The following is a 19,131-nucleotide window of genomic DNA, read 5'->3' on the forward strand; positions in this document are numbered from 1 at the left end:
ACCCCACAATACAAAAAAAAAATGATGGGCTTTAATAATTGGCTTAGCTCCGGGTGTCAGTCCAAGGGAATCCAGTATCTGTCAGCCTGGAAAGACATGGTTGACTGGCCATGCTGCTTTGCCAGAAATGGTCTGCATCTATCTCTTCTAGGCTTAGCCACCTCTATTGTGCCTTTTTTTAAGCAGTTAAATAACCTCTCAACATAACAAAAAAGGTTATGTACTCGCCATGACATTCCATCTATGTTGTCCATTTTCATTTATCCTCGACATATGATTTTGGTTCCGAACATCAGAACCAATTCAGCTGTTACTACAGCTCACAACAGCCAAAAGCTCTCAAGCTTAACCTTTACCCACAATGCTCCTCTCCTAGTTACCTCAGATCACATTTGCTGAAAGACAGAAGGAAAAACCCCAAAAGCCTTCATAGAGACCATATTTTGAACCATATAACAACAAGTGATATATGTCCATTATCCATTCCACCCAGAACTTCAAGGGCAGGGGGATGGAGGCAGGGGAGTCGAGGATAAATGAAAATGGACAACACAGATAAAATGTCATTGGTGAGTGCATAACTTCTTTAAATTATGTTGTCAACTTTCATTTTATCCTCAACAAATGGGACACAATCCCCAACTACAATTTACCTTGGGAAGACTCAAGAAAGGATATTCCTGAGCACCATATAGCCAAATGGCTTTCATCCCCTGGAGACCAGATCCAATTTGTAATGGAAAATAAGGGTATGAGGAGAAGCCCAAGTTGCTGCTGCACAAATATCATCCATAGAAGTTATAGAATGAAAAACTGCTGAAGTAGCTACAGCTCTTGTGAAATGTGCCTTTAAAGGCCTAGGGAAAATAATTTTCTTTTTGTTATAGATGAAAGAAATACATTCTTTGAGCCATCTAGCTAGCATCTCTTTGCTCACTGGCTAGCCAAATGTTATAGATGACAATGACACAAATAGCTGGTCAGAATTTCCTCATATCCTTAGTTTTGTGTAGACAGAAACCTAATTGTCTGTGAACATCTAATAAATGTAAGCAGTATTCACCTTTGTTAGCAAAGTTGGGAAAAATTACTGGTAAATCAATAGTCTGATTAATGTTGGTCTCTGACACTACCTAAGGCAAAAAAGAAGGATTGGTTCTTAGCAAAACTTTATCTTTGTGGAAAATCAGGTAAGAAGGTTTACATGATAAGGCTTGTATTTCTGAAATTATTCTGGCAGAAGTTATTGCCACTAAAAATATAGTTTTCCAGGATAAAAACTTCAGATCACATTCAGCTGATGGTTCAAAGGGAGGCTGAACAATGGCTTCTTGCACTAAGTTGAGATCCCAAGGTGGGGTAGGATCTTTGTAAGGGGGATTTAGCAACAGGTTTCCTTTTAAGAAGGCTTTGCAAAGCTTATGAGAAGCCAAAGAGCATCCTTCAAAACCATTATGGAAATTAGAAATAGCAGCTAATTGAATTTTTATGGTAGACTAGGAAGCACCTGCTTTAAAAAGCAAAGCTAAAAATTCTAGGATTGTATCGATGGGCATTGAAAAAGGATCATTATTGTTATCACGAGCCCAAAGGGTAAACCTCCCCCATTTACTAGCATAGAGTTTATGGGTAGCTGGCTTATGACAGGCTAAGAGAATATGACGTACTGAGGAAGAAAGTGAGGGAAGCCTGACTATTAATGGAACTGGAGAAACCAAGCTGTCAGTTTGATGTTTGCAATGTTAGGATGGATTAATCCCTCTAAATGGGATAGAAGATCTGCAGCTAGGTCCAGAATCCAAGTGTGTTGAATCAGATAAGGCCAAAGAAAGGGGGGCCATACCTGATGAGGCCAGTAAGGTGCAATAAGGATTAGTTTGCTCTTCAGCCTGAGTGCTTTCTGTAAGAATTTTGGGATTTGAGGAATTGGGGAAAAGGCATACAGCAGTCCGAACGGCAAAGATGGAGCATCTCTTGCTGATTCCCCCGGAGGGGGGATCAGGGCAAAATAGTCACTGCACTTGTTGTTTAGGGGAGAGGAAAATAGGTCGCAGCAAGCCTGGCCTCATTGACATAAAATCCTTTCAGTCACCTTTGGACTGAGAGACCACTCGAGGCATGATAATACACATGCTTAACTTGTCTGCTATTACATTGTAACTCCCTGGAATGTGCACTGCTATCAGAAAGCAGCTTGGAAGGGATCACCCACTGCCACACTCTGAGAGCTTCTCAACAAAGGGATAGAATTTGGTTCCTCCCTGTTTGCTGATGTTCCAAACCACTGAAATATTGTCCATTTGAATCACAATTGTTCTCAAATGAGCAGCAATCTGAAAGGCTTGCAATTCTAAAAACACTGCACTTCTCTCCAGTATATTGATATGCAAGTTGGCCTCTGTGGGGAACCAACTGCCCTGGACAGTCTTGCCCAGATAATGCCCCTCACCCCATCTGGGAGGCATCCTTGGTCACTATGTCTTGAGGTTGTGAAGGGAAAAGGGGCGGCCTAGAAAAATGTCTTCAGAATGCATCCACAAAGCTAAATCTTTTCTGCAAAGATTGGTTATCAAAATCAGATCTGACATGGGTTGGTGTAACATTGACCATTGAGATGCTAGCAACCATTGTAGTATTCTCACATAATATCTTGCCAAGGGAACTAGAGTAATAGCTGCAGCCATGCAGCCCAGTGCTTGAAGGACTAAACAAGCAGTTAAAAGAAAGAAGGAGGACATTTTCAAAAGGGTTATAAAGTAGTGGGTAGGTTAATGACCAATAAGCAATAAAGTAGAAACTCTTTCAAAAAAGTATATATATATATATATATAAAATCAATATAGCAACTCAGCTTGAAAGCAATGACAAACATGTCTGTTATGAAGAGCAGCAAATGAGATCTGGGGTAACTAGGAGAGATGCATTGTGGGTAAAGGTTAAGCTCGATAATTTTTGGCTTTCGTGAGCTGTAGTAACAGCCAAGTCTGTTCCGAAGTTCGGAACCGAACCCTATGTCAAGAATAAAATGAAAATTGACATCAGGTATCCTCTCTAGATAAACTCAAGGTACGGCTGCTTAATGCTAAGAGTCTAAACAAGAAAGTGCACTACCTGGAAGCACTTCTCACTTCAGAAGATGCTGATGTCTGTGGAGTCACCCAGACATAGTCCAATGGCATGGAAAGCAAGCATCCCAGCCATGCAGGGTTACAATGCCTTCCATACATTCAGGCTACAAACTAAGTGAGAAAGAACCAGAGGAGGAGGTGTACCCATCTTCTTTAAGGATAAGTATACCTAGAAACTGGTCAAACTTTATGACTCTCTTGACACTCCATGTCTAATTAACTATAGGCAAAGCCCCCTACCACATCACAGCAAACCAATGGTCCCCGCATCATGAAACAGGAAAAGCATACCACATACCTAGACTTATTGGAGTCACTTGCCATACAGCCCAACACCTTACTCATGGATGATTTTAATTATCCTACAATCAAAATCTGGTGAGGTACATGCAAAAAAACCCTTTTGCATGTACTTCGCCAGACACCTGCATCAATTGGAGAGACCACTGAGGCTTCTCTCCAAGAAATTACAGGTTACAAAAACAAGTCTTATGTGGGAAGACTGAAAGTCCCGTCACTGTATTCTGTCTCTTATAGGTTGCTAATGGGTGGCCTGTGCCTAGCTTAGCTTACAGGACAGTCTCTGACCCAGCCGTGATGGAAATGCTACATATTTGAAACTCAAACTGTACGAGGTTCACTCACTCCTAGCATTTGACATGAACAGGTCATGCTGGAGAGAAAGATGCATCTCCCAGAGACTGCAATTTCTCTGTAACAATCCTCCAATGCATGTGAAACAGAACCCCTCCTTGACCCTCTTCAAATGCAACCTAGATCAATGGATGGGTGACCACAAATTCACTTCTAGGGTGGCCCCCATGCTCCTCAACAGAGGAATTTGGTATTAACTGCCATAGACCCTTACCTCTTTGAACTTCACTCACCTAACCACCAGTTGGGGCAAGTTGGTATAAATATGACTAGGCTTGTAAGGGCTCTAGGGTCGTTAGCCTATAAACCTATATTAGGATCCATTGCCTTATTTGCCATTAGATTTTTGGGATCCTTTCTTCTCAGAGAAAGATATGGAAATCTGCTTTGACACTTTTTTCTAACTAGATTTAGTCAATCTTTTCATTTTTTCAAAAAAATTGAAGCATTTAGCAGCCCTGCCTTACTGCCATCCAACCAAGCTCATCAATTGTATTTAGCCTCACTATACCTCCATTTAACTTTCTTCTTCCCTAATATATGTATAAACTGTTTTGTCTCCCTCCAAAACTGAACTGGCTACATTATCTTTTGAGTTTTTTTTTGTTGTTGTTTGATCTCAACAATTAATTCTGATTTAAATGTGTGTGTTAACCTTGAGATGGCAGTCCTTTAACCTAAGAAATAGGGAGAGCGCATTTAGAAAGGGTGGACCAGCACACTGTGGCATCCTTCTTGTGTGCATTAGAAATTAAAAACTCAGCACAGTTTAGGTTAAAAGTGTCGTAGTACTTTGTAGATTACTCCACGTCAACATTTTAAGGACAATGGTTAAGTGATACAACTATTTCACTTCATATTGGTGGTTGTTTCCTGTGCCCACTTCTAAATATTCAAAATGTATGCATTGTCTGATATTAATAACCAACATCAGTAAATGCCTGAATATTATCTGCAGGCAAAGATGTAGCCTATAGAGATATTCTGCTGTTACTTGATCCAGTTCATGACTGAATAGGATTTCAGAAAGAGTTCTCTTACATAAATTTTATTTATATCGATAGATAGGTCTACTTCAAAGGACTGACAAACCAAGACTGAATCCCAAAAGACCTTGGCCCTGAGCAGCATCCTACCATCACCCAGAATGATACCACAGTACAAGCAGAAAATTATCGATTTCAACAACTGGCTAAGTTTCTGGTCTCATTCTAAGGGGATCCAGTATCTGCCTGCCTGGGATGACATGACTGACAGACCTCGATGCTTTGCCAGAGATGGCCTGCATCTTTCACCCCTGGGCTTCCGGATACTGGCCAAGGTTCTTGCCCCCCTATAGTGCCTTTTTTAGGTGGTGTTCCAAAGACCAAATTACGACCATAACACCTACAAACAAATGCAATCTGAGGGTCATGCTGCTCAACGCTAGAAGTCTAAATCTCAAAATGCACTCACTCGATGCACAACTTAAAATGGAGAACATCGATATTTGTGCCGTAACAGAGACCTGGTTCAAGGCAGCAGAAAGCACCCCTGCACTACCAGGCTATAACTCATTCCACACCTTTCGGTCCCAGAACTTGGACTGAAGCTCCAAAGGTGGTGGTGTTTCCATATTCATAAAGGATGCGCACACCTCAAGACTGGTAGCCCAACATAACACATCTGAGAAACTTCAGGTGCAGCTAACATTGGGTAAGACAGTGATTCAGGTCGTAGCCTGCTATAGGTCCCCAAACATGTCCCAAGACCCACACTCCACATTCCTAAGCACCCTGGAGAATATTAGGGTCCAACCTAACACTCATACTGGGCGACTTCAACTTCCCCTCCATTAACTGGAAAAACTACTCATGTACCAATACACTTGCCCAACGTTTCCTGGAATTCATTAATTCCAATGCCCTGGACCAGCTCGTTCTTACCCTCACTAGAGGTAGCAACATCCTTGACCTGGTCATTACTAACATGGGCGACCGTTGCTCTACACCAATAGTCAACTCCTCTCTGATTAGATCCAACCACAAACTAACCACCTTAGAAATCCCCATACCTCACCCCCCCCCCCACAAAGGTAACCACCATGAAAAACTTCTCCAGAGCTAACTTTAGCCTCCTGAAAACAGAGGTGGCTAACTTTATGGCACCCTTGCAAATGGAGAATATTTGCATGACCGCAGAATCATACACCAATGCACTGTACAAACATGTACACAAATGCATGGATCTTGCCATACCCAATAGAACCAAAGCGCTCTCCTCCAAAAAAAGGAAACCAATCTGGTGGTCCCCTGCTATAAACAAACTCTACAACAGGAGGAGGAAATCCCAAGACTGGAAAGACTCCGTTATCAGCCTCAACAAAAAGTTGAGATCCCTCATTAAATCCTCTAAAGCTAGCTATGGAAACAGAATTGCAGCAGATAGTAAAGACAACCACAAGGCCTTTTATAGTTATGTAAAGAATCTCCATGGCAATACCCAGATTTGCTCTTAGTTACTGCACAATGATACCTCCTATACTGAGCCAACAAATATTGCCAATATACTGGCTGACAGATTCAGTTCCAACTTTACCCCTCCCCCCTCAAAGGACCAGTCACAATACCAGTAGATTGCCAGGCACCCAGTCTTATTGCTGCACAGGTTAAAACGGCACTGTCCAAAGCCAAGAATACAGCTTCTATGGGACCTGACAATATCCCTGGCTGTGTTCTACATGAACTACAGAGTGAACTGGCACCTCACCTGTGTGTCCTGTTCAATCACAGCCTCACCTCAGGCTTTGTCCCTACCGAATGGCGCACTGCTACAGTCATCCCTCTCCACAAAGCAGGAGTGACTACAGACCCTGGGAACTATCGCCCCATTAGCCTGACGAGTCTGATATGCAAAGTTATGGAATGCATCATCATGGACCTAATAAACAAGGATATAAGGAATCTCCAAACTCTGGACTCCACACAGTTTGGTTTTGTGAAGGGTAGACTATGCTTGCTCAACATCTTTGAGTCAGTCCCCAGAGCTGTGGATAAAGGCAAGGTGGTTCATACAGCCTACCTTGATCTGGTCAAGGCCTTTGATACCATTCCCTATTCAGGAATCATAGAAAACTTCACTAGCTAGGCATCAACCCCTATATCACTAGGTGGGTTGCAAACTGGCTCACAGGTAGAACCCACAGTGTCAAAGTAGCTGACTCCAAGTCAGACTGCCGACCAGTCACGAGTAGAGTCCCAGAGGGTTCGGTCCTGGGTCTTCTCCTGTTTGGTATCTACTTCTCGGAAGTCCAGGCCAACATGAAGGGACTCTGGCTGAAAATGTCTGCAGATGATTGGAAGCTGGGAGTTATTATTTACTCCCAAAGTGATGCTGACATCCTACAGAAAGGCCTCACTGACACCAACAACTAGTGTCAGAACCATGACCTTAAGCTCAATGCCAAAAAAATGTGTCATCATCCCCTTTAGGAAAAACCCGGTTCCCAATGAATTACCAGATCAATGGTAGTCCAGTGAACACAGAAGGTGTTATAAGAGATCTCGGAACACAGCTTGACAGCAACCTCTCTTTTGACCATCACATTGCCTGGCACATCTCATTACTAAGGGTTTGGCATCCAGGAAGAAAGATGTTATTGTCTCCTACTCTTCCCTTATTAGGCCAATTATTGAGTACAATGCCCCATTTGGCATGTACCTCACTAAACACCTGCAACAACTGGAGAGGCCTCAAAAGTACCTGACAGAGAGGATCCTAGGCCTTAAACATTTGTCCTACATGGACAAACTCAAAAAAACTCAACTATTGCCTGCCTCATATCACCTACTTAGAGGCGATCTCTACTTGAATTACAAAGCTATGTCTGACCCAGTTCTGTTAGAAATGCTAGATCTAAAGAAATCCCAATTCCTCCGCACCACAACCTCCAGACACCCCAACCTCATTACCATAATCAACAGAACATGCTGGAGGGACAGGTTCACAACCCAGAGACTGCCCATGCTATGGAATAACTCAAGCAGAACACCTCACTGGCCCTCTTCAAGAGAGATCTTGATGAGTGGATGGGAAATAGAAAATTCACCCCAGGGATCACTCCAGTGTCTTTAAATCGACAGAGGCACTGGGAACTAAGGTTGAGTGGCACGATGCCAGGGTAATCCTATGAGCTAGGCTTGTAAAGGCTCCAGGTTAGTAGCCTAGTACACACCTATGAACCTATAAGACTGAAAATTCAAAATACTGAACACATTTTTAATGCATGGAGCAAGCCCCCCTGCACCCCTCATGTAGGAGGTTGCAACCCCCACACCCACCGCTAACTATATATACCAATTCCAAGATCGCGCAACAGTGAATAAGGGGCAAATTCCATCATTCAGTATTTGAATTTTCAGTCTTGTGGGATTCAGTCTTTTTTTTTTTTCAGTCTTCTGAAGCAGACCCAGACAAATAGGTAAATAAATGTATACACACACACAAAATGATGGCTTTGTTTTGTTTTCTATGTTCCTAAACAACAGATGGCTTCAACAAAGTTTATTATGGTCTTTAAATGTTCAGTTACACTCATGCTTAGCATGTAACTCTCTCAATAAGATCCTAAAGAAGCTCTTAAATAATCATAATGTTCAGAATTCACATATCAAAAAATCAGCAAAATCAGAAAAAAAGAGGTCCTAAAAAATCATTAAGCATTTCTTAACCAAACTAAGCAAAAAAGTTTTAAGCTGTGAATGAAACCATCCTGTAAATAAGCATACACCACGTAAGCCACAGTGTACGAGTTTACTTATTAAACAGCAACATTTTCCTCAGCACAGTGGCATCACACACCCAGCTTTACTTATGTAAGCAAACTTAAAAGGACACAAGTAAACTATCAAAGGACTGTGCCCAGAGGCTGACTATATTAGCAACCGTCCCTGTAAAATGCTTTCTTGCAACAATCTTAATAAATGTTGAATATCTTTAATTCTGTAATTAGGACATTGTACTATACAAAGAAAATAGAGATTTAAGTTTGAAGGAGACAGCCTGACAGCAATTCAGGGCACAAATCAGGCATTTCTTGCTACCATATTAAAAGGGGTGGACAACACAGTGGTGTAGTGGTTAGTGCTGTAGCAAGAAGTTCTCTGGTCTGATTCTCGGCTGGGGTGCCTCCTATATAGAGCCTGCATGTCCTCCAGGTGCTCTGGTTTCCTCCCACATTCTAAAGATGTACAGTAGATGGACTGGAAAACCTGTACCTGCTATGGAAACAAGTGCTGAAGGGTGCTCTCTGCTCGATATGCTGAATGCACAGGAGCAAATCTGGGATATTAAAGGGGTAGAAGGGAAAACAAAAGCAACCCTGAAAGCTGATGTAGAATTCTGAAAATCCTGTCTACAAATTTTGACTGAAACAGTCATATTCTATGCATGCATTTCTGAATTTACTAGTACTGCTGATTATAGACATATTATTCTCTTATACTCATAAAAATAAATTATAATACATTTCAGCTTGCAGCAATTTCTTGCATACACACATCCTATCATATTTCTTTAGAATTACTTTAAAGACAGTCCATTTTAAAAAATCATTTTTTTGCAAAAAAATGTTTATTATTTTATAGACAAGATAAATTAAATCTTATAAAATCAAATTTTTTTTAGAAATACTGACATTTCTGTAATACGTTCTGCAGGAAACAAACCATGGAAACAATTGGGTAAAATGTTTCAGAAGTGCATCAGTTACAATGACTTATATTATACTGAAGCATTACATGTCCTATGGTGGCATACAAACATTAACATGTTCAGTAATCCCTTAAAATACCTGTTTCTTTCCAGCCCATTAGAGCAGAACTCATTTTTAATGATACAGCATAGCATTTGAAAGTACAGAACTGGAAAATTCAATAGAACTGCATTTGAACAAAGTAACTTAAAAAAAATTTAACACAACATGAAAATTATTTGTGGACCTATGAAGCACCTGGAAAAAAATCATCTTATTATTCTAGCAAATAATGAGATATTCTCTTCATTTATTTTCTGTCTTTCAGAAAAAAAAAAGTACATCTGTGTACATTTAAACAAACATTCTTGCTTTGGCAAAAGTGCAATACATATCTTTGGTCACTAATGTGCTGTCAGTTGATGGATACATGGGCTTGTTTAACAGAATATTACAGATACATGGCCACTCTCAATAATTAAGGGCGGCTGGCCCTCTACGTCTGCCCAGGTTAGTTTGTAAGGTCACAAAGATTTCTTTAAACTCTATTTCCATTTATGCCTAACTTCCCAAGTCTCCTTATATCTATTTCAACCATTCCTTGATGGGAACACCATTAACCTTGTAGACTGATGAATGACTGCAACAACCTCCAGAATAGCTTTATCAAGTAAATGACAGAAAATGCTGTTCAGATAAACTATATTTTCATTCATAAAATGCAGCAATCACAGTGATGAATGCTATTCTAACCACACTACCAGTACTTCTCATAATGGAGAGACACAGAACCCACCACCAGTATAATCACTGCTGTTTATGAGTAAAACTAACTGAAACAATATTTGGTATTAACGTATTATCGCAACCAGATTCCAAACAACTCAATAATACATACGTAGCGATTTCTCCAGTTTCTAAAAAGTTTCTAAGAGCAAGGTTTAAATTCTGTCCCTATTTTGTAAGTCAATTTTCACAAACGCGACTCATTATTTGGAAACAGAACACAAGGGATGAATGACTTTAGATTGAGCTACTCGCTACTGTTCTTTCCAGGATTCCGTATTTAAAGGCCTTTTTTTGAAAAAATGTCTGGATCTCCAGATCGTTTTCCTGTTTAGCTAAGTGAATGATACAAAAGTGCCGTAGCTGTGGTCTTTATTTTTAAGCTAAGAATTTTCAGTTTACTTATTTTAAGTCTGTGAAGCAGCCCACAAATACCTGCAAAGAGGTGTGGGTTGGTTTGTAGAAGCTTATTTAAGTTATGTAGTAATGTGTATGTCCTTAAACATGTCTACCTGTATGTGGAAAATCGCAAGAAAATTACTACATGTAGAAGGAGCACGGGCAAACAAACGTTAAAGAAATCTTTTCTGTTGTTACTGGCAAGCTGCTACGGTATGCCTTAATGACAGCTTGCATTCAATTACAGCGCTAAAGGACGCTACCTAGGTTAATGAATTTTGTCACTATTCCTGCTCCTGTTTCAGAACCAAACTGATACAATACTAAGTTGGAGTTTACACACCCCTTTTCATTGCAACAGAAAGTAATTTTGCTTTAACATTACGACTTGCAGCAACTTCAAAATGTGGTTGCAATAATACGCAAGTACCCAATATTTTTTTCCTGAAGTAAGCTGCAGTTTAAGCTCCTTACTGAGATATAAAAGCTACAATGTAACTTGGCTTCCCCTTAAACCCAAAAGGCATTCACCACTCATCCATTCTGCAAAGGCATTCTTCCTCACATTTCCTCTTAATCATTCTCTAACTACATCCCCTGCCCTCTCATCCTGAAACTACATTTCTAACAAAAAATACAAGCTTCCTAATATCCCTGCACTTCTCTTTCATAGCTCCACCAATCTTCTACTCATATACATATTCAAACAATTCCATTTTCTGTATCATATAATAATAACAAAACAATGTGCATTTAACTATCAAACACAGATGAGAATACTGTTGTACAAATATTACAAGTACTTTCTTTCTTAATGTGTACCACTAAATCAATTGCATATGTGCTAGTATGAAAAGATGAAATGGTAATCCATTAGCTGTCTGAACTGAGAGTTGCAGAAGTGGTGTTGACTCAAGTCTACAACCAAGCAATGTGATAAAACATGGTGAAGCAGAGAACTGTAAAAAACAACAATACAAACAAGCAAAATGATCTCTGCAACGCTAATAAAGTCATTTTCAGCACTGCAGAGTTTGTTTTGTTTGTTTGGTTGTTGACTCAAGTCTACTCAGTAAGAAGAATAAAGCTGTGTGTGTGCAGGCGTGCAGTATGCTTTTGTGTGCATTATGTGCATGTGTGAAAATGTATACAAGCAATTGTGTTTGTGTGGGCACACACAAGCTTGTGGGCGAGTGACTGTCTGGCTATTACGAGATTGCCAGAATGAGTGAAATGTTCATCATCCCCTAGGTGCAGCAACCTCAGCATTGATTACATTAAGTAAGGAATGCAAGGTAAACAGCCACCTGCACGGGAGAAATGCAACCCCATCCTATAACGTTTCTTTTTTTATTGGAACAGTTCTTGCGATATAATTCTGTGTAAAACTAAAATGAAAATGCTACTGCAAATGAGATGCTGCTTTGCACTTCTCCCATCAAAATGCAGAACAGATAATTTATGCAAAACACTCAACACTCTGCTTACTATACTGTCTTCAAGAGTTGATACTAGTACAGTGTACATTGAGCCTGTTGATACTACAGACTACATTTGTACTTGCATACTACTTTCAGGCTTTACACCATTCTGCATGTGAAACTCAACTACCTACTAAGGAAGGCACGTTTGCTGATAAATTGAACAAATTACTTACCACCCTCATTTTAATTTGCTAACCACCTATTTTCCTCCTCACACTGTCCCTGCCGCGAAGCCCGTCTTACAGATTCTAAGCAAACAGTGATTACATATAGCCATCTGAAAATCTGTGTGACGCCTGACTGCAAAACAAACTGGAAACTACTGCTATATGCAGCATGCACAAACTAGGCACAGATGGGCCATGCACTTAATGTGGAAACTGTAACATGCTATGAAATACCTGTGCTTCAGCCCCCAAAAATGGTTCAAATTAAACAGTTCTAAACAGACAACTGACAACTTGAACTTCCAAACTCATAAGTCAGTTAGTAGACTACAAGGACAAATGGTATGAAACTGGTCAGCAAATGGTATGACATCTAAGACTCTGTGTCCAGCTGCACACCTTGTCCAGTTGTCATCTAAAACTGCTTCCATGTTGCACTGCATCTCAGCGTTGCTCTATTGTGGAACCTGTCAATCGATAGCATGTTATGCAAATGCAGATTCTACGACGACACGTCAGCAAAAACACTTTAAGCAACAGCGGAGTATTCTCTTTTATCCACTATTGTGTGACCTTAGAGTACATATATTTGGGTGCAAAGGTGATCACCTCACTTGAAGCGAGACAGAGCTTACCCCCCCCCCACCCAAAAAAAAAGCCTTACCCAAGGTTTGCTGAAAATCTTTGACAACTATTTTTTTTCTACAGCATGTTGTCCATCTATTGACATTAACTCATTGCTATACCAATTACTGTAATCAATACCCATCTTCCATGTTATCTGGACATTAATCAAAACCACGAGTAGCAACAATCTGCAGAAAATGTAGAATGGACATAAAACAGAAAAGTCAAGAATAGGCACTTATACAAATATCTGTACTGCAACCCCTTAAGTAAAACCATTAGCCCAGTCTTCACCTTTCCGTTACACCTACAGAGCGTGTTTACACATACTGCCACACTGAGCAGTCCATGCAACAGACTGAAGTTGTAGCATGTTTCTGTTGGGTGGGAAGGTGAACACTTCCAAGAAATATTTATGCATGGAGCTTGCAGTATGTACTGACCAAGACGTTATAATCTAACTCACACTAAAAGAAAGTACATGCATCATTCTAAAAATGCATTTGTCTGTTCTCTGAATCTGCCGTGAGATATACATGCATGCAAAAACTACAAGTTACGCAACCACAAAAAAAAGGTTTATTTCACTATTCAACTGTATGTGTTTAGCATGCATGGGGGGAAAAGGCTGAAGATCAGTGTTACTGATCCTGAATATTTTTAAGGTCTGCAAATTCAGGTTATGTGTAGATATTCAAAAAGAAGGCTTTAATATTTCTGTCTACCCTCTTGAAGCAACTCTGATAAATTGCACATTCTCTACAAATAATAACATGAAAACTGGTTATTAACTGCCAGCTGGGTCTGAAGGAAAGGTAGTGCCTTACCATATCCTTGTTTTTCTTTCTACTGAAAAACAGCTCTATCAACAAAGCTTGTTCCCTACAAAGACAAAATATTCCTTATGTTATCTTCAAACATGATAGCACTATTCCAACTGGCAGTGATGCAAGTCTGCAAAAATGCAGTAATTTCTGAGAGAGTTATTTTTATTGCCGTGTGGTAGATCAAAGAAACAAAGTGAAAGAAAAATGTGAACATGCATGTTAAATGGCAGCTTACAGCCTTCAGTGCATCAGCCTGGAATATGATATCCTTCAATAAGCTGTCCCAAAGATCAAAACAAGGAAAGTTGAAGTTTTTACTGACAGGACCCAAAGAGATGACGCTATTTCTTTAAAGCAATGTTCCAATATAAAAATAAAGTGCTAATCTTCTCCATTATATGGAATAATTTCAATATTTTTGTGAATAAAAATACAATAAACCTGATACTGTGTCAACACAGCATAGCTTAAATAATTGTTTCTGGTACAATATTGAACAACTACAGTATAAAGTCAACATTTTTTTTCTTTTTGCAACATTTTTGCATAGAATATCTGGCAAACTTCCCATTGTGCTTGGCATTCTAAAAGAAATAATACCACCACTTGTAAAGCTTGCACAGAAAATTACAACAGTTGGTTTAAAACTGGAAAAAAGAATGCAAACAAGTTTTCAATGATCATAAAAAGAAACTATTGTTAACATGCCTGAGAAGTGACTCTTATGAAAATATTTACCATCCCTGTAAATTAAAACAAACATTCTCAAACTTGCAAAACCACAGATGGCTGCCAAAAGTAGAAAGGCTTTGTAATAACAGCTCTGTAATGAAAGGCATTCATTGCACCCCTACATATAATAAAACATGAAACATTTCAAGCCATCTTGTAGTGAATTCTGGTTATGGCATGCAAATTTATTGCCAGTTTCAGTTTCTACAGTTATGAAACATTAAGGCTGGGTGCACCACTGTATGCATGACTATACGTATGTCCATGTCTTTTTATGCAAAGTGTAGTGTAGGTATGTAAATCATAGAAACTCCAGTAAATACTTGTCACTTCATGTAGTACCTCTGTAGTGTTTAAAAAGCTGATGTAATCCTGGGGAAAATAAGTGGAAATGCATTAAGAAATTATACTAAAAGGGGATCATCCACTTTTTCCAACTTATCTGAGCAACAACAAACAGACCTGAGTATTACTGGAATATCAAGTCTAAAGAAATGCAGAAGACACTGCTGTGATCAACAATAATCTTTTCCCCTTACCGATCTAAGTTATTCCCTTCTTTCTAGATTAGGTATATACACTGCATGCCTATCAGTGTATCAATTTTCATTTTCTTTTCCAGTCTCTTGTCACACTTTCTTTCACTCTCCTATGCATACGTATACTCCCTGTACAGCTTACCTACTTTTCTTTTCCCTTCCCCTTTTTATCTTTCTCTCTCACTCTCTTGTACATATCATTGAGCTATTCTGATCAAATATCATAAGAAAACAGGGCCCGCGTTCGCTGCCTTCCACTAATGGTAATGTACTTTAGAATACCATTAGTTTGTGACTCTCTGCTCATTAGAACCAAATTCTCTTCACGTTAAACTGTGTAGATTTACACAAAAACAGGATACTAAAAATCTGCTTTCCATCTGTTTATGTAGCTTATTACAACAGCTTCATGCTTCTGGCATGTCAGTTATCACACACCAAAAACTAGGGTGTGGTTTCACTACAGTTAAGTTCTAAATGCTGGTCTAATCAAAGTAAAGAAAGTATCTTGTGTGTGTGTGTGTGTGTGTACATATATATTTTATATACATACACATACTAGTAAACTTTACTTTTGTTCAGCTGTCCTTATGGGTGGTTACATTTAGATCCTAGCTGTTCCTTTAATCATCTGTAGCCCTTCCCAGCTTATTATCAGTTCAGCCCTTTGGACAGAAATGGCTACCTTTGCTTCAGTTAGTAACTTCCTGGATGGTTTGTTACGCAAGAGTTAATGAGATCAGAATGTTGGCAATGTAGCAAAGGTACAAATGCACCACATATGCCAGCTATTGAGCAAGGTGAAAGTTTACACATTACATTTAATAACATAAGTATCCAAATTAACAAAAGGAAATACAGCTGCCTGCTTTAAAATATTGACATCTGTTTAGCAGCATGGTGGCTCTTCATGTTCAGTGGACAAAATTAATATTTTGAGTAGCTACAAAGACTTAATAATCTAGGAATTACAAAAACATACTAAATTAAAAGTATGAGTTTCCCCTGGATGACGCAATGCTTTTTAAACTATTACAAGATTTACACTATCCCTTATAAATATCTACAGCAGTACAACATGAAATGGCATTTTGAGGACAGACTGCTAAAATTCCAGTTTTAGGGTTATAAGAAAAAAAATAAATATTACGTGTATAAAAAGAATTGCACTGACTGAATTTTAAGTTTATTAAATATGTGAGATTTTCAATACAAATAGGCAACCAAATAAAACTACTAATGAGAACGCGGAGTACTTATGAAACACATACTATAAGTGGAATCACTTCCACTCTTTTATATGTCAGAGAAGGTTTGTTTCTTTTATCATTTCATTTCTGTCTTGAAGGGTTCTTAAGATGTTAGCATGTGATGCAGCCAGGCACAAATCTACAACACAACCAGTAGGCTTATTCTCCTAAAGTAAACATACCAATGGTATTTTTAAGGCACTCATAAATAATATGAAAGCGGAGACAGACAAGCTGTAAAGAAAATACAAGTATGTATTAATGTGACAGTAACAGCCCACTGTAATCATATCTTAACCTACAGGCAGTTTTCAGACTGGCAGCAAAGTGATGGCATCACAAGTCAACTATACAGAAGGGTCATGTTTAACAAGGGTTTGAGCTGCAGACCCCTGGTGAGAACAACCATCCTGTCCAGCGAACTCTCTGTTGACATTCTTGTGAACGTTATTGTTTCCTATTAAGATGTGCACATCTTTCCATGCATGCAGAAGATGTAAGGATACAGTGTCTAAAGTGTTTCTGTCAAAGCCAGCTAACAAATTGACAGGTGATGCTTCTTTCACAGACTTTGGCACTGTCACTATATCTGGAATGGTACTGCTCCCAAGAAACAAATGCATGAGACATTGCTTTTGTAAGGAATCTTTTAAAAATTCAATTAGGTCTCCAATCCTGTCCAACAAGAATTTGTCATCCCAGCTCTCCAGATTCCCTTGTAACAGTAAATGAAAGAGGGCTGTCTTCAAGATGTAGGAAGATAAAATGGCCCTCCACTGGGTACCACACTTCTTATCAAACTCGCTGCTCTTAAGATCACGAAGTGCTTTTACAATTTGGAGACACTTTAGGTGGCAGGAGTTGTCTGGAGCCAGTGTTTTTAGCCAGCTCAGTAGTTTCTGTTCTTGTTTAGAAAAATTGGCAGACCAGAAGATTTCCGCTTTTAGGTACGGACCCAAATTAGTTCTCCCCCAGGGCTGCGCTATCAAGAAAACGGAGTCTCCTACATGTATGGCTGGGATAAGTCGAACTGACATGGAGATGTGGCAGCACACGTAATCAGATTTAGGCAGGATTTTTAAAATTAGTTTGTCCTCCACAACAGACAATGTAATGTGGCACCTTTCCTCGAACCGGTACCGAATCACGTTTAGACAGCGCTGCATTTTGGAGTAAAACCACTTAAGTACGAGCGCTGAGGATAGGTGTCGGGGGGCCCTATCCATCTCCATGCAGAAGCTATCACTGAAGTTCTTATACTGTCGGCCCCACTCTGATCTCTTGGGGGCCCTTAGTTTACACAGCGCGTTGCCACGAAACCAAGCCGGAAGTCCCATATCATGGAGGCCAAAATCAATCTGCAGCTGCAGGGTGGGTGGCAGCTTCAGGGGGATAAGTATGTCAAATGAATTGGGACTGTTGATTTTGTGCTGCTCATAGGCGCTGCCAATCTGCACAAAATCTCCCCGGAAGGTGACTGTCGCATCCTGGTGCTCTGTCCTCCCTACCTTCACCAACTCGCTCACAATCTTGTTTACGTGTGCTTTGCTGTGTCCCAGGACGTGTGGGGACAGCCGGATCTGATGATCATAGTAGTTCTGTAACAAACTTAACTTTTGTTCTGCGCTCAGTTCTTCTCTTATTTCAGGCACAGGAGGGACTTTTACATCCGCATCTGCTGCTATTAGCAGCTGTCGGGGCTCTTCCTCCTGAGAAATAAAGTACTTAATAAGGAAGTAACAAACTAGAAAGACCAAAGAAAACTTAAAAAGGGGGAATGAACCGGTTTCATCATCCGACTCGTTGCAGTCTTCTTGCCCCGAGCAATCTTGCCGTCGTTTCAAGGCGTGATAAAGGCACAGTACAGCTGTACAAAGGCAGGTCACCAAAGGCCAAAAAACTCTGAGGTTGAGTGAATAAGTTGACATCCTGTTGCATCGTGGCGAAGCAGCATCGCCCCATTCTAATCAGCCTTCACCAAGAGGATAACCGTTTTCCCGCGCGCCCGAGACACAACACTGACGAACAATCTTGGTGTTAAAGTAAGGGTTGGTCCAGCCGGGGGATCCAAGTTTCTTATTACAGAGCTGCCCAAAGGGAAAACTTCTCACAAGGACCGTTATTCACTTCTTCTGGGCTTCCTCTTCCGAGGGAAAGAGAGAGCGTCACTTTTTCTGTGAGCTCAGAGGAAATACCGGTGCGTCAAAACAAGAGTTGTAGCTACATAAATGTTAAGGGTAAAAATGACAGAATATTTTAAACGCATTCGAACTAACTGACAAATTAAGTAAACACTGCCCGGAAACTGGAACACATCTGGTTACCACGCTTAAACGGTTTAAACAAAGCTTTGGTCTAACAATTAAACTTTGCGGTATGATTGGTCTCCTTTTAAGTTCATTTTTTATGGTTGCTACCCACTACTGTACAGCACTATAAATAGTACTGCTTTCTTTTTTGTTTGTGTTAGTAAAAAGTCTCAATAAAAGTTATAGTAAAAAAAAACTGTCGAGCCTAGATTCCATGTCATAAAGTTTATTTTACGGCTATGTTTCCTTCGCTGAATTTGCATCTTCCATTGTGTCCATTTATGCGCATCAGACCCTGCTGGCCAAAATTTCCTCTATATGTATCCCATTCCCTGATATCCATATTTTTTCATCTAGGCTTTTTTGGAGGGGGGGGGGTGATTATTAAATACAATAATGAAACTAACTTGTCCAGTATTGTAAAGAAGTACCGTGAAAGGCGTAATTGTGATTTGCATTGATTTTTTTTCCACTGGCTTTTAAGGACACTTACTAGAT

At 39.8% G+C, this 19,131-nt stretch overlaps 1 protein-coding gene across 1 annotated transcript; it reads right to left on the reverse strand.

Annotated features, from left to right (window-relative positions):
* Positions 1-9,356: 9,356 nt before the first annotated feature.
* On the reverse strand, positions 9,357-18,651 carry ITPRIPL2 (ITPRIP like 2). Its single transcript, XM_044089051.1, has one exon. The coding sequence runs from the start codon at positions 18,250-18,252 to the stop codon at positions 16,672-16,674; it is 1,581 nt and encodes a 526-aa protein (XP_043944986.1). The 5' UTR covers positions 18,253-18,651; the 3' UTR covers positions 9,357-16,671.
* Positions 18,652-19,131: the final 480 nt, after the last annotated feature.

This window comes from Protopterus annectens, chromosome 12.part0 (assembly GCF_019279795.1).
Source record: "Protopterus annectens isolate FY-2018-M chromosome 12.part0, PAN1.0, whole genome shotgun sequence".
NCBI lineage: Eukaryota > Metazoa > Chordata > Ceratodontiformes > Protopteridae > Protopterus > Protopterus annectens.